This window comes from Mustela nivalis (genome assembly GCF_964662115.1).
Source record: "Mustela nivalis genome assembly, chromosome: 17".
Taxonomy (NCBI): domain Eukaryota; kingdom Metazoa; phylum Chordata; class Mammalia; order Carnivora; family Mustelidae; genus Mustela; species Mustela nivalis.
In genome coordinates, this window is record NC_139036.1 from 19,265,044 (window position 1) to 19,286,156 (window position 21,113).

Consider the following 21,113-nt stretch of genomic DNA (forward strand, 5'->3'; position numbering starts at 1 on the left):
ATCACAAGTAGGCAGAGAGGCAGGCAGAGAGAGAGAGGAGAAAGCAGGCTCCCTGCTGAGCAGAGAGCCCGATGTGGGACTCCATCCCAGGATCCCGAAATCATGACCTGAGCAAAAGGCAGAGGCTTAATCCACTGAGCCACCCAGGCGCCCATTGCACTATTCTTATTTTGGAAGACTCTTGAATTTTCCTCCTTGCTGCTTTTCTTCCTCATTATCTAATTGTCAAAGGATGTTTCTACTTTTTCCACTTTTTTCCTTCACCAAAAGCTATGTTTCATGCTGTCCCTTTAAATTATGCCTGCCCCCTTTGAATTGTGCCCACTTTGAAGCCCCTTCCCTATAGTTTGTGCTCTGATGTACTTGGACATGTTTTTAGATTCGGACTGAGGATAGATTTGGTCTTTCTGGCAGTGGTTACAGATTAACGTCTGCAACGTCCTTGCACAGTCATCCTCCTTCTGTCTTTCTTGCAGATTATCTCCATCTGCCTTTGCTCCATAAAGCCCTGCATTGGGATGGTGCCAGTGCAGACATATGAGAGTACATGTTGAGATCTGGTGATTTTGCTCATTTTATTAAGTTTGATTCAAAATTCTCTGACTTCAAGTTACTCTGAGAGTGTGGCTTTTGTGTAGGTTTCCTTTTCCCTTCTTTTTCTTTGCATTATTTTGCAATGAAACATTAGGAAACAGGCTGCCATCAATGACTTTAGTTGCCTGGAAGCTGACCTTTACTCTTGAATGGTATGTTTAATGTAGAATTCTATGTTGGAAGCTATTTAATGTTTTACCCAGAACTTTCAAAATACGATTTTTACTGTACTCTGGTTTCTGTGGTTGGGAGTGAGTCTAATCTTTTAGTCCTACTGCTATTTTTTTCAAGTTAATTTATTTTCTCTCTGACCACTCCCCCCAACTTTGTCTTTTGTGCTCAGCAGCTTCACTCATTGTCTAGGTGTGGGTGTTTACTTTTTCTTACTTAGATTGAGTTTCTTTAATCGATAGATACCACTTCTTAATTTAGGAAAGTTCTGCATCATTGTCTCAAAATAGTTTACATTCCATTCTTTTTCTTCTAGAATTCCAATGACCAAACATGTATTAGTCTTATGTTGTCACATTTTTACCCTCACCTTCCTATTTTCTTCTACCTTTTTGTCTCTGCACTGTGTCAGAGAGTTTCTTTGGGTCTGTTTTGAAGGTCACTGCTTCTGTGTGTCCAATTTGCCATTTTAACTGTGCATCCTAACTTCTGTACTTTCACTGCTGGAATTTCTGTTATTTTATTGTTTCCTGTGATAGTCTCAGGCTTATCTTTTATTCTTTGAAAACAGTTTATTTGTTTTACAGGGCCTGATAATGTCAACACCTGAAACCAGTATACGGCTTTTTCTGCTTTCTTATTGGTGGTGTCTTATTTCTCTGCATGCTGGGTTATCTTTGCCCATGTTTGGTCATTGCAAAATCATTAGGTCTCCCCCAAATCTAGGATGGAAATACCATCCATTAGAGAAGAACTGAGTTTAGCTCAGTTCACTGAGGTATCACTACATGGCTTGACACCTGGATCACGTAGACTATGCATGCATGATTAGATTCTATACATGGTATTTGCTGTGCCCAGTCCCTTTCAAATGTGTTCCATTCAAGTCTGATGAATAGAAAACTATATATACAATCTTTCGTCTGTTGCCCTAACACTCACATGCTCCAAATAAAAACCCATTGCCAACTCTATATTATCTTTGCAAGTTTTCTGTAAACCTAAAGCTATTCTCTAAAAAAATCCAGTTGTCCAATTCAGCCATTATCATAATCAGCCCACTCACCACCTATCCCATTCCCTATCTTTAGGATCAGTTCTTATGGGCATCCTTCAAATGCTAAATCAAAAGCCTGTTTGATCTTGAACACCTCTACTGGAATCATATAATACCTAGTAAGGGACAATAATAATTAGAAATATTAGAATAACTTCAAATACTCAAAAAAAGTAGTGGTTCAGATCTAGCAATCTAGATCTCTCCCCCACAACCCCCTTGCTTTGCCTCAATATCAATGGCCATCACAGAATGTAATCCATGTTATGACAATTTCTATTTAATCTGCAATCTTTCTAGATGTTCCATCTTTAATTTCTCCACGTGCTGCCTTCGATTGCATCACAGCCTTTTTATATTGCTTGTAACTGAATCCATAAATTGTCTTTGCTGAATTTGAGGTGTCCGTTTCAATATATTCCCACTTCCAATGACCACACTTTCAATCTTCTCACCCTTCCATCTTCAATCTTGTTCAGGCTGGTCTCTAAACTTGGACAACTTTCTGCTCCAATTCTTGTTTGCCTTGTCTACATTTGTTTACACAGTTAAAAGGGAATAGGATTCCATCTGACTTCAGACGAAATGCATAAGTAGTAACATGTTTGTTTTTTAACATTCTACTGATTAATGTAGGTGGAAATTGTGATATTAAAGTTGGGCTTCATATGCTGATTTCATTGCTTTTAAATTGTGGGTAATAATGGAGGTATTTATCTGAGCTCTGCAACAAACAGCATACAATGAGTTGGCTTTCTAGCTGCAGGTGAGTATAAGACATGAAGCCTTCGCAGAATGGCACTTATTCAGAACTGAATTGTATTAGCACTGAACATCATGTGTAATTGCTGAGAACAATCAGCTTCTAGAAACCTGAAAAATGAAACATGATTGATAGATAACCATTTATGATACAAACCAAAAGTTTCTTGATCAGTTACAAGAAAATTCCTGACCAAAAGAATTCAGAAAAATATTTCAAACATTGAAGGGAAAAGAACCATTATTACTATTTGGACTTCCTGCCACAGCTAATTAAGGCTCTTTTCACTGAATATACATAAATGCAATTTAATTTCATTTAAAAACAAATATGAAGCATTTGGCACAATTCTAAAAACTTTACTGCCATGTGATAGTCTATGGGACTACATAATGGAAAATTTCATCGCTCTTTTTTTTTGGTATTCATGTGTAGGAATTTCTTCTAAATTAAAATGAACTCCTGTAAACAGATCTTTGTTCATATATTTGCTACAATACCTCTCTTTCTTCTTTCAAAAGATCAGAAAACAGCAAATGAAGGAAAATGATGCTGATAACCATGGGCATTCAATTCAGAGTCAATTATTATATCAGTACAATCCTACTGGGTATTATTCCTTAACTGGTAGAGAAAGTAAGACTTAAGAGAATGTGAAGAAAACTATACAATGCAAGGCCACATAGGAAGCAAGTTGGAGAGCTGAGAATTTATCACAGATTGGGCCAACTCCAATGTGCACACTCACATCTCCATGTTATAGTTCCCCTCCAACAGAGATTTTATTTTTAGAGGAACCAACTGCTGTGGAAGTACGGCTTTATTCCCATTTCTATTTCTCTGGTCTGGACTATGAGTTCCTTGTCAGCAGAGCCCATCTTTTTACATAACTTCACTTTCCCTGTGTCTATTGGACCAGCAGTATCAACAAAAACGGAAAGCGGATGGTGAATTCATCACCACTGTGCCTAATGCAGCAGGACACATTATAAAATGTGGCTTATTTGGAAAAAGGACAAAGTTTTTAACAAACAAGTTTGAAATGTGCACATAAACTTTTCAACAGTCATTTTTGTGGTGTTTCTTGTGGAGTGATTGGACATGTTATCAATCTAGCTGAGCCACAAACAGAAAGGAGAACTCTGGCTATTATACGATGTGATTATTTCAGAAACAGCTTTCTTTTGAGTAAATTCCTGAAGACAAAAACACTCTACAGGTGACACTCTATGTTCCTAGCCTACTATTTTTCCCCTAATATAGGGAGGAAAACGAAATACATAGCTTTCAAATTGAGACAATCATCTTTTCTTGTCTATTGCTTTTGAAAAAAGATTAGGAGACAAAACACAAAGAAAGACAAACATCATAAAATAACTTTTATACAGGATTAGTAGATCTGTTTACATATAAAAAACAGAAAGGACCTTGTTACAATTAGATTTCACATAAATTACACAGATTGACTTTTTAAAACTACTATTCAACTTCATTTAGAGTCCCTTTTAAAAATTTCATTTTGAAGGCACAGTGCATGAAATAAACCAAAGACTGAAGCACTTGAGATGAATGAGTGTTGGGCACCTCAGAGAAGTAGCTATAGAATTGTTAGGGAGCCTGGGAATGTCACTCGGACAAAATGGAGAGGTGAAAAGTTGATTTTTACTCTGAGCATAAAAAAATACCATTATATCATACCTCCAGAAAATCTGCGCATGGCCAGCACAGAATGTAGCTAGTACATTCATGTTATGCCATTTATAAAAGTCATAATCATACATATTTACATAATTTATATCCAATTGCCTTAAAATGATAGCCTATTTTCAAATTTCATAATATGTTCTGTCTAATCAAAATCAACTAACAATATTCTGAAAATCAGGTGGAATATTAATTAATTATTGCTAAAGATTGGAGGAATGGGTGTTGGGAGATATTTCTTTATGAACTGGAAATCCAAGTTTAATTGACATTAATCAAGGGCCCTAATCACCACCAAAGAATCTGCTACAGTTAAAACAAATCAGAAACTCAAGGAGTTACAAAAAGTTGCTAGGTAGAAAGTCACCAAACATCAACCACAGTGGAATTTTTTGTAGTAGCAATAAAGTTACTATTTTTAAAGCAATCTACCATAGGCAGGGCACCATCACAGCATTCATAGCCAAGAAGCTTTTAATACAACAGGGGCAAAACCTGGCAACAAGTGCATATCTGGCAACAAGAAGTGGAAACTATTTAGTATTGAGAATAAATTGAAATGGAGGAGTAAGTCATGGTTACTGTGTAAACTGGTATTAGCTCAGAAACACAATAAGCTCAGGCACAAGGACTACCTTTTATTTATTTGTCAACTCATAATGATTTTTAAGTTCAATATTCATTAATTCAGCAAATTCCATCCAGGTGAAAGTTACCAAAGATTAACGAATCAATCGCACTGGGCCAAATACACATTAAGTTTCCTTTCTGGAGGACGACAAAGTTGCAAAGCAAATTCCCTCCAGTGAGAAGTGCAAGCATTCCTCAACTGGACGGGATCCCAAACACTAAGCAAGTGGTCAGCAAAACACAACAAAACCAAAAGGGGTCTCCACCCATTTGAAATTAACTTGAGTTCATCTTACCGAACTGCATAACCAGTACAAGTACATTTACACAGGCAGACGCTTTGAAAATTACCTACTCAATCACTTTGCTTTTATTAAGGAGCTGGGAGGTAAGAAGGCTTACAAACGGATCACCAGGACAAAAAACATGCCTTGTGAGTAAAGAAAGGCACAACTCCGATTTGGGCCAATTTCTTAATACTGTGATACTTACTTGCCTCCATGACTCCAAGAAAATGGAAAGTCTCTAGGAGAAACACTGAAGAAATGCATTCCCTATTCCATATGGCTTCAATGCCTTAAGCAGTTAATGTGGTCTAAAATTAGAGCCACAAATAAGAGACAAAGTGGGACTGAGAACACAATCTTAGTAGTCATGACCCTATACATTCATGTTCAAAGCTAACACAGGCTGAGAAGGTCTTATTTTCCAGAGCAACACATGATTTAGAAATTCATTAAAGAGTCAAGATTTATAGCAGAATTTGGTTTTACTTTCAGGAAAAATTACTAAAAGAACTATTTGTGTGTTCACTTCTAAAAAAAATTGTATACATGCTTAAAGACACGGACTCCAGCCACTGTGATGAACAGTTAAAGACATGGTTATTTCAAAAGAGAAATGAATTTAAAAGGCACCCTCTAGTGAAGACCAATGCTAATAAAGAAAAGGCTGTCCCATCAACTTTGTTTCATTACTACCTACAATGTCCCAAGCAGGACCAGCCACTCAGGCTCTTTGTTGGTTTTGACTTTGCGCTCTTAAAAAGTAAAGCTAAAAAGAGCAATGCTACCACATCACCTCCTTAAAGAAAATGTAAAGTATTGTTCAAAGACATTAAATCATGTATATTTCATTAAGTATTAGTTGTGTATGTGGTGTGGTGAGAGTGGGTGGCAAGGGCTCAGAATTTAGAGTTGTTAATACTAGGATTAATATCAGAATGGCTTAACCTTGAACCACCCAAATTTATCACAGATACTAACAGGTGTCATGACCTCATTATTCCTGCTAAACCAAATCTCTTTATATAAAGCCACTTTGGGCGCATTCCTCACAAAACTTGGAATGACCTAAACAGGTGATAAGCCATTCCATATGAAGGCTTTGGGATGACCAGTACATTAATGGATACAGAATACAATTTGAAAGGATGACAGCAAGTTTTTTGATCCCCTGATTTAGTACAAATTCAGCAGCAACTTGGCCATTAAAAACATTCAAAAGTATTAAACCATTAGATCATTGGTAAGACTCATACTTACAAAAAGCATCAATTCCATTGAAAAGCATGATATGATAGACACAGTAAAATGCAAATCTTTCAGGTCTTTGCAATAACCTGAGTGGCAGTGAAGATGATACTTTCTCACCACAGTGTTACAGTACACGGCAGTCCATTGTTTACACTTTTTTTTTTTAATGGAGGGAGCCATATTTAAATGCTTTCAATTGAATTCTTAACAAAACTGGTTGATCAAAAAGAGACTGTCAAATGAAACATTAGGACAAAGAACCCAATCATTTGCAGAGGCCTATATGAGTAAGACGGCCCAAGCTATTTCAGTAACAGTAGCATATCCGTAGGCTTGAACTGGAGCATGAACCATACGTATTTTGTGTTCAAATGCCGGTGAAAGAATGTGCAAGTAGGTCTCTTCTACACTTCTAGATGTTTTCAGTTGAATTCAGATCTTGTACATTGCCGGGTCATCTGAAAGCCATAAGTGTACAACACAGAAAAAGGTTCAAATTTAGGAAATATTAAAGAATTAGGCATTCCTAGAATAAACTAGTGCTTCACAGATAAAAAGCAGCAGCACCTGTGGGATTATTACCAAGTTGAAAGATATGCGACACAAGTTTTAGCTTTTGGTAGATCTTCCTCTCAGTTCTATTCAAATGGACATTCAGATCTTTTACAACAAATTCAACAAGTTCTCCCTTAAAATGGGGGTATTTAGAACTTTGCTAAACCTTATAAGAGAGGTAGTGAAATCCCGCTTTAGAGCATAGCCCACCAGTTCTGATCTAACCTTGGAAAAAGTAGAAAGCCAAATGCGGAAGCCCATTTATTCATTTCCTAATGTTATATATATTTAAAAATCAATTCAGCCTCCATTAAACCTGAATAAGAGAAACTCCAGCTATTTAATAACTAGAGAAAAGTACTTCTCAGTAGGTTGAGAAAACCTTGAGTTTTTAAAGCTTTATGTCAGATTCTGACTGCTGTCCCTGCCTAAATGTTTCTGGATTCTTTTGGCCATTTAAAATAAAGAGAAAAAGTCAAGCCACTAGTAAACACCTGATGTGCAAAATATAACATCCACTAGTTGGCTTTATAACATAAGCTCCAAACAGCTCATCTTAAATTAAAAAGAAAAACAAAGTGGCTGTCCCATCTGCTGCATAAATAGAAAGCAGATTTTTTTTTTTTTTAAGGTAAGAGTACTTAAAGGAGGGGAAGTTCAAAACTGCCAGCCAAATTCACAGAGGATACACATATAGCAAGTTAACTTCCCAAAGCTCTTTGAAGAAGCAAGAGAGTCTCTCTTCTTAATGCAGTGTCTCCCAAAAGGAACTGTAATTTCACTTGGTACTTATGCTGGGAGATGTGTGGAGTCTGTGTTTCAATGTTTGCTAGAATATAGTGTTTCCTCTTCAGTGTCCGTTTCATCCTGAAACTCATGGCTTAAGAGGGACTTCTTGGAGCCTGTTGACATCATGCGAATTTCATCTTCATACTCATCATGATGTTGCCTGAGCCGATGGAAGCCATCCTTGTGTCTGTTAGACTTGATGGAGCAGATGCACCAAATAATGCAAGCTGTGAGGACCAAGGCTGACATGGTGGCACCTGCCAAACAAGATCACCATGTGAGTGCTGTTCCACTTGAAGCATCTAAATAAGCTGCTCACAATGACACTTTTGATGATATGCCCTTTATTTAATTTTTATTTCATACACTGAGAAACAACCTTTTATTATTACACAGGCAGTACATGTTTACTATGCAAAATTAGAAAAATAGAAATAAACAAAACACCAAAACCCCAAGCCAAAACTCCACATCACATCTCCATTAACTAGAGATAATTTTTTTTTAATTTTTAATTTTTTATAAATATATATTTTTATCCCCAGGGGTAGAGATCATTTTTAACAACTCTCGTGAATGTACTTCCAGAGCTTTCTTCATGCATGTGTACGTATACACATATTTTTCTTTTACCACAGTGAAACCAAACTGTCTACTGTTCTACAAAGGGCTATCAGTGACTTCTACTGATCCTTTTCAGTAAATTTTACCTCATCCCAAACCCCTCATTTATTCAAAGTATTTATATACAGGTTATCAAAATAAGAGTCTTAGTAACAGAAAATAATAATAAAATCAGAATAAAAATTAAGTTCATGACAGCAAATGGGTGGGAAAGCCAGATTTAAACCACTGCTGACTCCTAGCTCCTATGTTTCTAACCACTAAGTTATTCACACTTTATCTGATTCAAGCTAGTACTCCTTATTTTAAACACTCCACAACAGACTCTATGATTTTACCATGTTTCCAATATACCATTCTCTATTAATTAAGAATCTCTCCCCCCCACACCCTATAATAAAACTTGGCTATTCTGGGTCAAGTCCAAATTGCACTTAGAAATGAACCAAGGTTCTCTGTGTCAAAAAGATACAATACAGCAGAGCATTTATTATTTTACTACATTTTTTTTTTCTTTCTAATCTCAGTGATTCAAGCTATGGCACAAATTAATCCTGGAGAAAACAAATATTTCTTCCTTCCAGGATCTTAAAAAAATAGACTATAAGTCAAAGTCCAAGGAACTTACAATCTTAATATAAAGCAAATGATTCATTCAGTAAACAACTCTTCATTAAGGCCTACTCCATGCCAGCCATGGTCCTAGGTGCTGGAAATGTAGATAAACTCCCTGTTTGCTCAGAGCGATGATGTTTTAGTGGGAAAGATCAAATATAGACAAGTAAATGACTAAATATATAATGTAATGTCAAGTGGTAGTAAGTTCTATAATAAAAAAAAGTGGTTGGAGAAAGTGAGAGGGGGACAATTTTGGCTAGGGTGATCAGGGAAGGCCTCTTTGTGGAGGTGACATTTGAATATAGACCTGAAAACGTGAGGGAGAAAGCCATGAGAACACACATACGGGAGAACAGTGTTCCAGGAAAATCCAAAAAAATGTTTAGATAAAGAGATATTAGAAGAAAAGTGATCAGCTTCAGGTGATGGGGAGGTGATCCACTTTCAAACTGGAATGTCAGAACTGGTTTTACTGATTTTTAATTTTATTTTTCAAATTTTTACTTAAATTCTAGTTAGTTAACATACAGTACAATATTGGTTTCAGGAACAGAACTGGTTTTAATCTCAACTACTAAAAATTTAAATTTCTTTACCTGATACAGTTACCACAAGCTCCCTTGGTAAACCAAATATCCGGTTATCTGTGTCAAAGACTATTACCACAGAACTAGCCGCGTCATGATGCACAAACACCTAGAGGGATAAAGTGTAACAATCATGAAAATGTTTACTTTTCATATGACTTTTCATGCAATATAAAGAATTATGAAAAAGTTCACTTTTCTTTCAACTTTTCATAAATTGTATCCCAGAACTATTCCTAAGGCCTTTATACTAAACCAAGGAGAATAGTCATTGTCCTCTGAAGTATATAAAATGTTATAAAAATTTCCTTTTTGTTGCTGAAGGATAGAAAGATAACAAGATATCATAATCCAGAGTTAGTTACACATTTTATTTCTTTATCCTCATAAGAGTTTCAAAATAAAAAGGAAATACTATTAAGATTAAGAATTTACATGATACTATTAAATTTGAGTTTCTTACCTGGGAATGTTGTTGCTGATACCCATCAGCGATGGCATTGATATTATGGACACCTGGAGCTAACAGCACATGGAAGTAGCCTCCTTCTTTTGTGTGGACCTTTATTCCTTCATTGAGTACAATGACTGCTTTAGAAATTGGTTTTCCAGTTTTATCTTTAACAAAACCATGGACTCCTTTGTGAACCTGTAAAAAATATTCAAAATATAAATTTGTTTCCAGATATTCTCAGGGCAATAGCTTGCGGCATGACAAAAACAATACACAAACAAAGCAACAACCCCCCCCCACCACCACCACCAATAAAACTGACTTGTTCGTCCTTCACCACTGATTCTGGCCTTGTATGCTACTCATTCCTTGCTTCAGAGCAATAAGGGATAAAAGAACTCTGATACAATCAAAACCTAAAGCGTTAGGACCCAAATATTCTGATGTCTTGAGGATTTACTTTCCACCACAGTATGCTGTCTCTGCATGACATTCAAATGAAAAAATGTGCAACATCTCAAAGGGTTTAATTATCTCAATTACAGCAGATTCCAGATATCTGAAATCATGGCACCTATTTAGGTGATATAAATTCAACAAGACTCTTTCTATATATATATATATTTAAAAATAATATAAATTATTAGTAAAACACTAAGAACCTGTTTTGATAAAGCTTTTCATTCCTGGGAGTTTTCTTCTAGTTAAAAGGGAAAGGCTCACCTCCACCAACATGCTAAGAAGAGACTTCTTATTTTCTGCCCACAAGGAAGGCAGTTGTGCTGCACTAGGAAAGTAGCAGCAGCTTGTGTATACTGTGATTTCCGGACAGTGGCCATAGGTGACACTGTAATCCTGCAATATAAAATTCAAAAACAGATGTGGAAAAATTAACAAATAAAAGAATGAGGCTATGTAATCCAACATATGGAATAGAAAGAAAACTTGGGTAAAATAAACAAAGAATCTGTAAAGCATTTTACAGCTAATATAAATAAACCACTCAGTATTACAATCAGTCACAAACATGGCTGTTGCTAAGAGAGTCCCTGAGACTAGGGACTAGGTCTAATTCACTGCTGTATCTTCAGGGCTTGCCACGGTGGCTGGCAGGTAGAGGGGGCTTATTAGGGTTTGTTGAATAAATCAGTGAATAAATAAGTGCATTTGGATAGCTAGCTTCCCCCTCAACTTCAGAACTTCACAGCTGTTCTTGGAGCCTGGAGGCAGAAGCTCGAGCATTTGCCCTCTGATACCTTCACCCTACTGGTGACAGCAGCCATTGCTTCCTGGATAGCTATTCTCCAGGCACAGCAACTGCTTGTGTGGACAGGTTCCAAAACCCAACTTACCACCTTCCCCCCAACAACCCCAAACCCGTCCTTTCTCCTTATTCAGTTAATGGTATTAACTCATGTTCTCACACAGACATGAAATCTCTTGTGTCTGACTTCAGTTTCTCACCATCATTCATAATTTGCCAAATCCTGTCAATATCTCTGTAACTTCATCCTTTGACTCCATTCCCATTTTCACCACCCTAATTGAGGCCCTCATAATTCATTGTCTAGGCTGCTCTTCACTCGTCTCCCTGTACCACAGTCTCTCCCTCCTCCAAACTATCCTAACCCATTGCTGAGAGATTAATTTTTCCATAGAAAGTTCCAATCATGTTACTATATACCTGCTCAAAACCTTCAGGGGCTTCCCATTCCTTACTAAAACAAAGTATTCAGAGCCCCAAACTCTCTTTCCATTCTTGTCTTCTGCTGCTCTCCATTACACCTCCTGTTCTAACTAAACTAGGCTGCTTATTGACTCTGCCCCTACTGCTTCCGCTTTCTGGAATGTTCTGCTTCACCATCTCTACATCCCAAATGCCATTTCCTCTATGAAGAGAAGACTGTATCTCTAAGTATAATCTTTTCTGTCTATAACTTCTCATGGCACGCTGAGAGTTGCTCTCTCTGAGATCAAATCAGTTAATTCTGTAACATGGTTATTTGTACAATGGGATAGGATTTATCACTAGTAGAGCAAAGTGCCTCACATGTTAAGTTCTTAGTAAATAAAGGAGAAAGAAAGGTAGGTAGAGAGGAGTATGAAGTCAAATTTCTAGTTGCACATGGTAATAAAATGATGAGCTAACCACCCATCTGCTAACAACTCGTCACTAATTTGAAGTGGGTGGACAACCAATTAAGATATTATCAGAAAGAAATTAAAGAAAACCTAAGTAAATGGAAAGACGTAACTGAGCTCATGAATAGGAAAACAGTACTAATGAGATGTCAGTACAACCCAAAGTGATCTACAAATTCAACACAACCCTTAACAAAATTCCAACAGCATTTTTTGAAAAGAAAGAAAAAAAGAAGAAAAAAAAGCCAATCCTCAATTCAAATGGAATTTCAAGGACTTCTGAAGAGCCAAAAACAATCTTGAAAAATAGAAAGTTTAGAGTACTTTCATTTTTTAATTTCAAAACTTACCACAAAGCTACAGCAATCAAAACAGAGATACTGGGAGAAAAACAGACATAAGTACTGATGAAATAGAATTGAGAATCCAGAAAAAAAACATACATCTATAGCCAGCTGATTTTTGACAAGGGTGCCAAGACCATTCAATGAGGGAAAGAATAGTCTTTACCACAAATGGTGCTTGGACAACCCGACTTCCACATCCCAAAAGACCAAGTTGAACTCCTACTTCCCATCATATACAAAAATCAGCTTAAGATGTACCAATAACTGAAATACAAGAGATAAACCAATAAAACTTATTGAAGAAAACATGGAGGTAAATTTTCATGACCTTGGATTTGGCTATGAATTCTTAGATATGACAACAAGAGCATAAGCAGCAAAAGAAAAAAACAGATAAATTACTTCATCAAAATTAAAAACTTTTGTGCATCAAAGGGTATTATTAAGAAAACGAAATGAAACCTACATGCTGGGAGAAACTACCAGTGAATCAAGCAAATGCAAGTGTTTAACATCCAAAATAAATACAGAATTCTTATAACCCAACAGCAAGAAGATAAGCAACTCAATTTAAAAGTAAAGGTAGGGTGCCTGGGTGGCTCAGTGGGTTAAGCCACTGCCTTCGGCTCAGGTCATGATCTCAGGGTCCTGAGATCGAGTCCCGCATCGGGCTCTCTGCTCAGCAGGGAGCCTGCTTCCTTCTCTCTCTCTCTCTGCCTGCCTCTCCATCTACTTGTGATTTCTCTCTGTCAAATAAATAAATAAATAAAATCTTTAAAAAAAAAAAAAAGTTTTAAAAATAAAAAAAATAAATAAAAATAAAAATAAAGATATAAAAATACCTTTATAAAAAATATAAAAATAAAGACATAAATAAAATAGACAATGGAGAAACAGACATTTCTCCAAAGAAAAAACAAATGGTCAATAAGCCCACGAGAAGATCCTCAACATTATTAGTCTTCAGGAAAATGCAAATCCAAACTACAATGAAGTAGCATTTCACACCCACCAGGATGGCTGTAATATTTTAAAAAGGGAAATAACAAGTATTGGTGAGGATGTGGAAAAATCAGAACTCTCATACACTGTTGGTGGGAATGTAAAACAGTTCAGGTGCTGTGAAAAACAGTTTGTTCGTTCCTCAAAAAGCTAAACATAGAGTGCAGACATGACCAGCAATTCCATAGGTAGGTATGGACCCTCAAAGAATTGAAAACAAGGGTTCAAACTTATATTGTACACAAATGTTCACTGCCTGTTATTCTCAATAGCCAAAAGGTGGACACAACTTAAATGTCCATCAACAGATGAACCATAAACAAAATGTGATATACATACAAAAGAATACTATTCAGCCATAAAAAGGACCAGAACACTGATACAGGCTAACAAAGCAGACAAACCCTGAAAACATTATGCTAAGTGAAAGAAGCCAGGCTCAAAACGACAAATATTGTATGATTCCACTTACAAGAAATATCCAGGATCTATAAAGAACTTCTCAAACTTAACACACACAAAACAGATAATCATATAAAAAAATGGGCAGAAGACATGAACAGACACTTCTCCAATGAAGACATACAAATAGCTAACAGACCCAGGAAAAAATGTTCATCATCACTAGCCATCAGGGAGATTCAAATTAAAACCACAATGAGATACCACCTTACACTGGTTAGAATGGCCAAAATTAGCAAGACAGGAAATAATGTGTGTTGGAGAGGATGTGGAGAAAGGGGAACCCTCTTACACTGTTGGTGGGAATGTAAGTTGGTGCAGCCAATTTGGAGAACAGTGTGGAGATTCCTTAAGAAATTAAAAAAGAGCTTCCCTATGGCCCTGCAATTGCACTACTGGGTATTTAACCCACAGATACAGATGTAGTGAAAAGAAGGGCCATTTGTACCCCAATGTTCATAGCAGCAATGGCCATGGTCACCAAACTGTGGAAAGAACCAAGATGCCCTGGGGCGCCTGGGTGGCTCAGTGGGTTAAAGCCTCTGCCTTTGGCTGAGATCATGATCCCAGGGTCATGGGATCGAGCCCCACATCAGGCTCTCTGCTCAGCGGGGAGCCTGCTTCCTCCTCTCTGTCTGCCTCTCTGCCTACTTGTGATATCTGTCTGTCAAATAAATGAATAAAATCTTAAAAAAAAAAAAAAAAAAAAAAAGAACCAAGATGCCCTTCAATGGACGAATGGGTAAGGAAGATGTGGTCCATATACATTATGGAGTATTATGCCTCCATCAGAAAGGATGAATACCCAACTTTTGTATCGACATGACGGGACTAGAAGAGATTATGCTGAGTGGAATAATTCAGAGAAAGTCAATTATCATATGGTTTCACTTACTTATGGAACATAAGAAATAACATGGAGGACATGGGGAGATGGAGAGGAGAAGAAAGTTGAGGGAAACTGGAGGGGGAGATGAACCATGAGAGACTATGGACTCTGAAAAACAATCTGAGGGTTTTGAAGGGGCAGGGGGGTGGGAGGTTGGGTGAGTCTAGTGGTGGGTATTATGGAGGGCACGTATTGCATGGAGCACTGGGTGTGGTGCGTAAACAATGAATTCTGTTACACTGAAAAGAAATTTTAAAAAAATGATTGCAACGGCAAAAACGGAAGAAAAAAAATGCTATCAGAGGTTGAAGGCTGTCTTGTCAAGAAAGCCATGAAGCAGATGCCATTCACTTTGATTATATCAGAAAAAAGTCACCTATTTTGTCACTGAATGGCCAATAATTATAATTCTCACTGTATTGTATAGAGCATACCTTCATGCTGCCCAAGTGACTATGCCATTCTGCTCCACGCATTACACCTCCTGGGATATTCTCATCTATAAAAGTATTGAAGGATATAGGATTAACAAGACCTTAAGATAAGACACCCTCTATACCCAAAAGCAGCAACAGGAACAAAGGGTATGGAAAATATTTACCTGATTTATTTGGGCAACCGGGCTGCCCCATGTGCATGGATGGATGATTATTTGCATAAAGAGATGCCAAATGCTTCAGAGTCTCTTTGTTTTCCACTGTACAAAGAAAAATTCAGAAGTTGGAGAAATTCAAAAGATTTTACTCCAAGTTCAACTTCATGGATGCAAAAGTCATTTTTCTCTCCTTCTAGTAAATCCTGTACCCCACCCAAGTTTATCAAGGAGTTATTATAATAATTGGTTCTATTTCACCCAGGATAATCAGGCAAAGAAGATATATATCTTTCTTATATTAAAAGGTAATAATGGTTAGTTTAAATAAGAGGCTACCACACTAAAATACAAACTTGTTTTGGTGTATTTTACTACATTTTAGGACAACTGGGGCCTACAACAGTAATTCTTTCAAGCTGTATTGAAAACAACACAAAGTACTTCCATATACAATGGCCCCAGACAGATTCAATAAGCAGTGTTCATCTCATCTTAAGTGCAACCAGCCAGTCAAGGTTTAAGCCGGGGTGGGGGGGGGATTCTCATCTTTAGATCTGACCTCTCTCCTCCAAGTAACTAAGCTGTTGATATATGTACAATCTTCCTAGATTGGTTATTTGCTCATGGAGTGTGCACAAATGCTCACGATTTTGAAAAAATTTAGATGGGACATTACTTAATTGAAATTTCCTATCTAAGCTTGAATATCATATAATAAACTGACATTCTACATACCTGTTTGTACTGGTTTGTCATATGGGTATGTGACTAGTACTGAACCACCATCTAAAGCCACAGAAAGACTGAAGTCCTGTTTTTGAATCAAATTTTCAATGATGGCTTTAGTCTCAGGCTGGGAGGCATTATCTAAAAAATAAAGTCAAGCATAAAATAACAAGTTTTAAAATTTTAGTATGAATAGCTAAGAAAATACTTTGTATGTGAACACAATCAGAGGCTAATTTAAAAAATATGTATAAAAATACCTTATTACTCTACAAGCCACTAACTCAACAGCATAAAAGACACACTCTAGAAAGTAGATTATCTTGAGTTTTATATATTTCAGATGATGTGTAAAGGTTAATGATCTAAGCAAATTTAAGAAAATGCTTATTTGGAAACAAAAAGGGATGGATATATTCTCTTCTAAAAAATAATATTGAGACTATATAACTAACCCATCTTTGAAAGAAAATAAAACTTTCAAAAATCGGGATGTTTTTCGCAGTGCAGTTTGCAAGAGCAAAAAATTAGAAAAATACTAAGTGTCCATTAGTGGGAAAATTGTTGAATAAACTAGAGTATTAACAGCATACTAAGATGTCATTAATAAGACTATGTTAGAGATCTGTAAGTACTGAAATGGAAAGAGATCAGTGATAAAGATATGCTCAATGAAAAAAGTTGCAGAACAATATGTATAGTTGATCCTATTTAAGTCAATATCAAAGACTCCATCAAATCAACATACACAGACATTGTGTGCAGGTGTATATGTGTGTATACATGTATGTATGCGGGGATAGAGAGAAAATATACCTATTTGTATGGCTAGTGATGGAACCCCTCCAATATTATTCACTGAATTTCTAAGAAAAAACTTGAATTACTTTACGCATCTACACAATCTATCAATCTCTTAGTAAAGAAAAATAAAATTATCTGCAAAGTACTTTAATGGCCTAACAATCAGGCTTACTTGTGAAGTCTGTATCCAAATCTTTGCCATGAGCATTTGTTTGTCCTCTCTTTGAAGTACAGTCTTTCTCTTGTGCCCTCTCTCGCCCATCTGGATTTAGAGAAGGGACAATCACAATTCTAGTCCTGTCAACCAGCTAAAACAGAAAGAGAAATCAGTTAGCTCTATGTGGATCATAAGATACCCTTCCATGCCTCAAACAAAGTCTTTCTTGTTTTAAACAGATGTAAAATATAGGAATAAAAATAAACAGAAAATTCTCTATAGATAGATAGATAGATAGATAGATAGAAAATTCTCTCTTGCTCTGAACAAATTTAAAAAGAAATATAAAACTACTGCACAGCTAATATTCCCAGAGACATCCTGATGATGTACAAAGGGGTCAGAAACCACTGCCTGCAGGCTAAATCAAGCCAGCTGCTTGCTATTGTAAATAAAGTTTTATTGGCACACCACCACACCCATTCATATGACTGTTTTTGTGCTGCAGTGGCAGAGTTGAATAGCTGCAACACAGAACAGCTGTCCCACAAAGCTTAAAATCTATACTATTTATCCCTTTATAGAAAAACTTTGCTGACCACTGGCTGAAACCAATAATAGACTGTATTTTTCAGATTAAAAACTGAAATGCATAGTCTAACAAGTATTAGTGTATGTCTGGAAACAATGAGACAGAAGAGCTGAAATCAGCAAAAGAAAAAAAAAAGAAGTAGATACTTGTCTTACTCATAATAATTTCTCCTTCGGATAATCCATAGGCATCAATACCTACATATGCAGCATTAACTAATTTCTGATATACTTCATCCTATTTATTTCTGAGAGCAAATCAGAATAAGTGATCCCTGGCTTATTTATTCTGTTAAAACAGTCTACAGACTGAAAATATCAGACACACTAAATTCATTGGTTCTTAACTTTCTTCCCTGGGAGAGAGATATTTTTCTAAAGTGTACATGCTTGAGCTTTGCTACAGGTCTCTGGGTATGTGTATATTTTCTTGAACTTGCCAGATAATTCTGACCCTTATTTATCTGAAAAAAAAATGGCAATCTAGAGTAAGAGTACTACCTCAAGCCTAACTAGACCAAATGAGGCAAATTCTCATAAACTAGAAGTTTTTAAATTCTTGGTAGGAGTTTTATCTAGAACATATAGTCTCTTATAACTATAATATCAGTAGGTAGCAATATGGCCAAATATTAGAATAACCTAAGGAGCTTTTAATTTAACCTAAGGAGAATACTGATGTCTTTGGGGATGGGGCTCAGGCACTCATATTTTTAAAAACTTCCTAAATGTTTCTAATATGTAGGCTGTATTAAAACCCAGTATCCTAGATATTCTCCCACTTTTTAAAAAAGAGAACAACAAAATGTCCTTGGGATATTCCTTACAACTCACATTAAGAAATCAATACAATTTGCTTTGCTGAAAATGGTAAAATAATTTTTGGTCAAGTCTGACTGAAGTTCATCTCACCTAATCCTGTAGGTGCTTTCTGATCCTAATCATGACATAAAAGCTTCCCAAATTTCTTTTAGGGGAGGCAGTAATGTAAAACAAAAGAGCACAGACTTTAGAGTGAGACACGCTTGGGTTTAAATCCCAGTTTTACCACATACTGCTGTGTGGCCCCTGTAAGTTATCAAATATCTCTGCCTCACTTTTTAGATCTATAAAATGAAGATAACATAAATTGAGGATTAAATTATGACACATGTAAAGTACTTGGTATAAGCTCCTGACACATAGTAGGTATTAAACAAATATTAGTTCCTTTCTCCTTTCCTAAAGTCTATATAGACAGTGCCAATTAGTGAGTGCTCTAGGAGGATGCACACTCTCTCTTTCTTTCTTTCTTTAAGACAACATGGAACTAGGTTATTCAATCATACATGACCAATCCTCTGGATCAAAGTTCTTTTCTGTAGTCATGGGTGGCTAAAGTAGACAATGCCATATTGCTTTTTCTAAAATTTAAGCAGCTAAGATGTCCAATAATTTTGAACTTCTTACATAAGAAGAAAAACTATTTTTCTTCCACATCATTTTCAATATAGTATCCTAATTACAAGTAACTAGCAATGGAAGTCCCTCAAGTTAGAATGTACAGAAAGGTGAGTAAAGGAAGAGTAATTTGACTATTAAATAAAGGAGTAAAGGACTGAATGCAAATCTTCAGTATTTTTTCTTCTATGCCTCTTAATTACACACAAAGAAATGTAATGGAAAGTTGCTATCCAGAGAGGATAGAAAAAGATGGTCCATTTTTAAAAAGTCTGTAATGCACTAAAAGTGCCTCTGTGTAAAATCCAATAGGAAATTTAAAAAAATTTTAAAGTAAGCTCTAGGCCCAATGTAGGTCTTGAACTCACAACCCTGAGATCAAGAGTTACAGGTTCTACTGACTAGCCACTAAGCAGTGGTTTCTGACCCCTTTGTCAGATCCCTGAAGCCCCTGAAATTTTTTTAATGATGCACTGATCTCAATGTGTGACAGCTTTTTTCTTCTAAAGCATGTCAAAACAGGCTATTCTCTTACTTGAGTGACAGCTGGGTTCTTTTTGTAGTTTAGGCAGAGAAATTCTGCCAGAGCCAAAAGTAGTTCAGTTCCAACCGGAGCATTTCCATGGATACCAGCAACAAAGCGGATCTTTGGTTCTTCGGGCTCAGATATATTAGGCTTATTGGAGATTTCGAGGGACCAAATGTGACGATATTCAGAGCTCTGTCCCAAACTTTCAAAAACCAGAAACAAAAAGTCAGAAGTAATCAAGGATTCTGTTAATGCTGACATACAGATTTTTTTTAAAGACATGAAAACAAACATGAAAAGCCTTTAAAAGTCTTTAAAGAATGAGTCATTGAGTCAGAAAACCTTAAGAAAATCAGTTTCCCTTGACCAAAGAAAATCAAATACAAGTGAGATATTATCCAATTTAGGAAAAGAGTATGACATGGTTCACCGGTCCTCCAAATTCAGTCATTCTCATACCATCTTCACCGTACTTGCCCTACCTTCTATAATCTATACTACTATTTAGCTAACATATGTCTTTTAAACTAACTTTAATTTTTTAGGAAAAATTTATATATACACAAATGTACAGAACCTTACTTTCTAAATGTAAATTAATTTACATAAATAAGACAATGTATACTTTACTATAAATGCAATACTAGTATTGCAGCAAAAATCATTTAAAGTGCTGTGCTTGCCCAAGAGTTCTGAGCTTAAGACCTGTTTTCTTGTATACAAAGTGAGATTTACAAGAGTTATATAGAAAAAAATATTAGCATTAAATTTAGGCAGGTTGGGGCGCCTGGATGGCTCAGTGGGTTAAGCCGCTGCCTTCGGCTCAGGTCATGATCTCAGGGTCCTGGGATCGAGTCCCGCATCGGGCTCTCTGCTCAGCAGGGAGCCTGCTTCCTTCTCTCTCTCTCTCTGCCTGCCTGCCTCTCAGTGTACTTGTAATTTCTCTCAAATAAATAAATAAAAAATTAAAAAAAAAAAGATTTAAATTTAGGCAGGTTAATAGAACAGAAAAATTATTGGTTTCCCATGATTCTATACTTAGTGCCCATAGGTGAACCACCTAGAACTGTCTTGTGTCTCACCACTGGCAGGTGTTGCCTATTTGGGGGAAAATACTTAACTAAAAAGTGCGTCTTGAATTGGAAGTTTAAAAAAACTTAAATGAACTAAGTAATGGATAGCAAAATAATGTCGAATTTTTCCTTTATTTTATTTTTTTTATTTATATTTTTTAAAGGTTTTATTTATTTATTTGACAGAGAGAGAGAGAGAAATGACAAGCAGGCAGAGAGGCAGGCAGAGAGAGAGGGGTACGCAGACTCCCCGCCAGGCAGAGAGCCCGACGCGG

The 21,113-nt window shown here is 36.4% G+C and overlaps 1 protein-coding gene across 1 annotated transcript in view; it reads right to left on the reverse strand.

Annotated features, from left to right (window-relative positions):
• Positions 1-3,951: 3,951 nt before the first annotated feature.
• CPD (carboxypeptidase D) overlaps positions 3,952-21,113 on the reverse strand; it is a 77,464-nt gene continuing 60,302 nt past the window's right edge. Inside the window, exons 13-21 of the mRNA XM_082707018.1 lie at positions 19,772-19,967; positions 17,221-17,356; positions 16,254-16,385; positions 15,525-15,620; positions 15,358-15,422; positions 10,805-10,936; positions 10,091-10,276; positions 9,637-9,736; positions 3,952-8,055 (exon numbers count right to left, since the gene is read on the reverse strand). Of these exons, the coding sequence (XP_082563144.1) occupies positions 7,829-8,055; positions 9,637-9,736; positions 10,091-10,276; positions 10,805-10,936; positions 15,358-15,422; positions 15,525-15,620; positions 16,254-16,385; positions 17,221-17,356; positions 19,772-19,967 (1,270 nt within the window). The 3' untranslated portion in view covers positions 3,952-7,828. The remainder of the gene's footprint in view (positions 8,056-9,636; positions 9,737-10,090; positions 10,277-10,804; positions 10,937-15,357; positions 15,423-15,524; positions 15,621-16,253; positions 16,386-17,220; positions 17,357-19,771; positions 19,968-21,113) is intronic.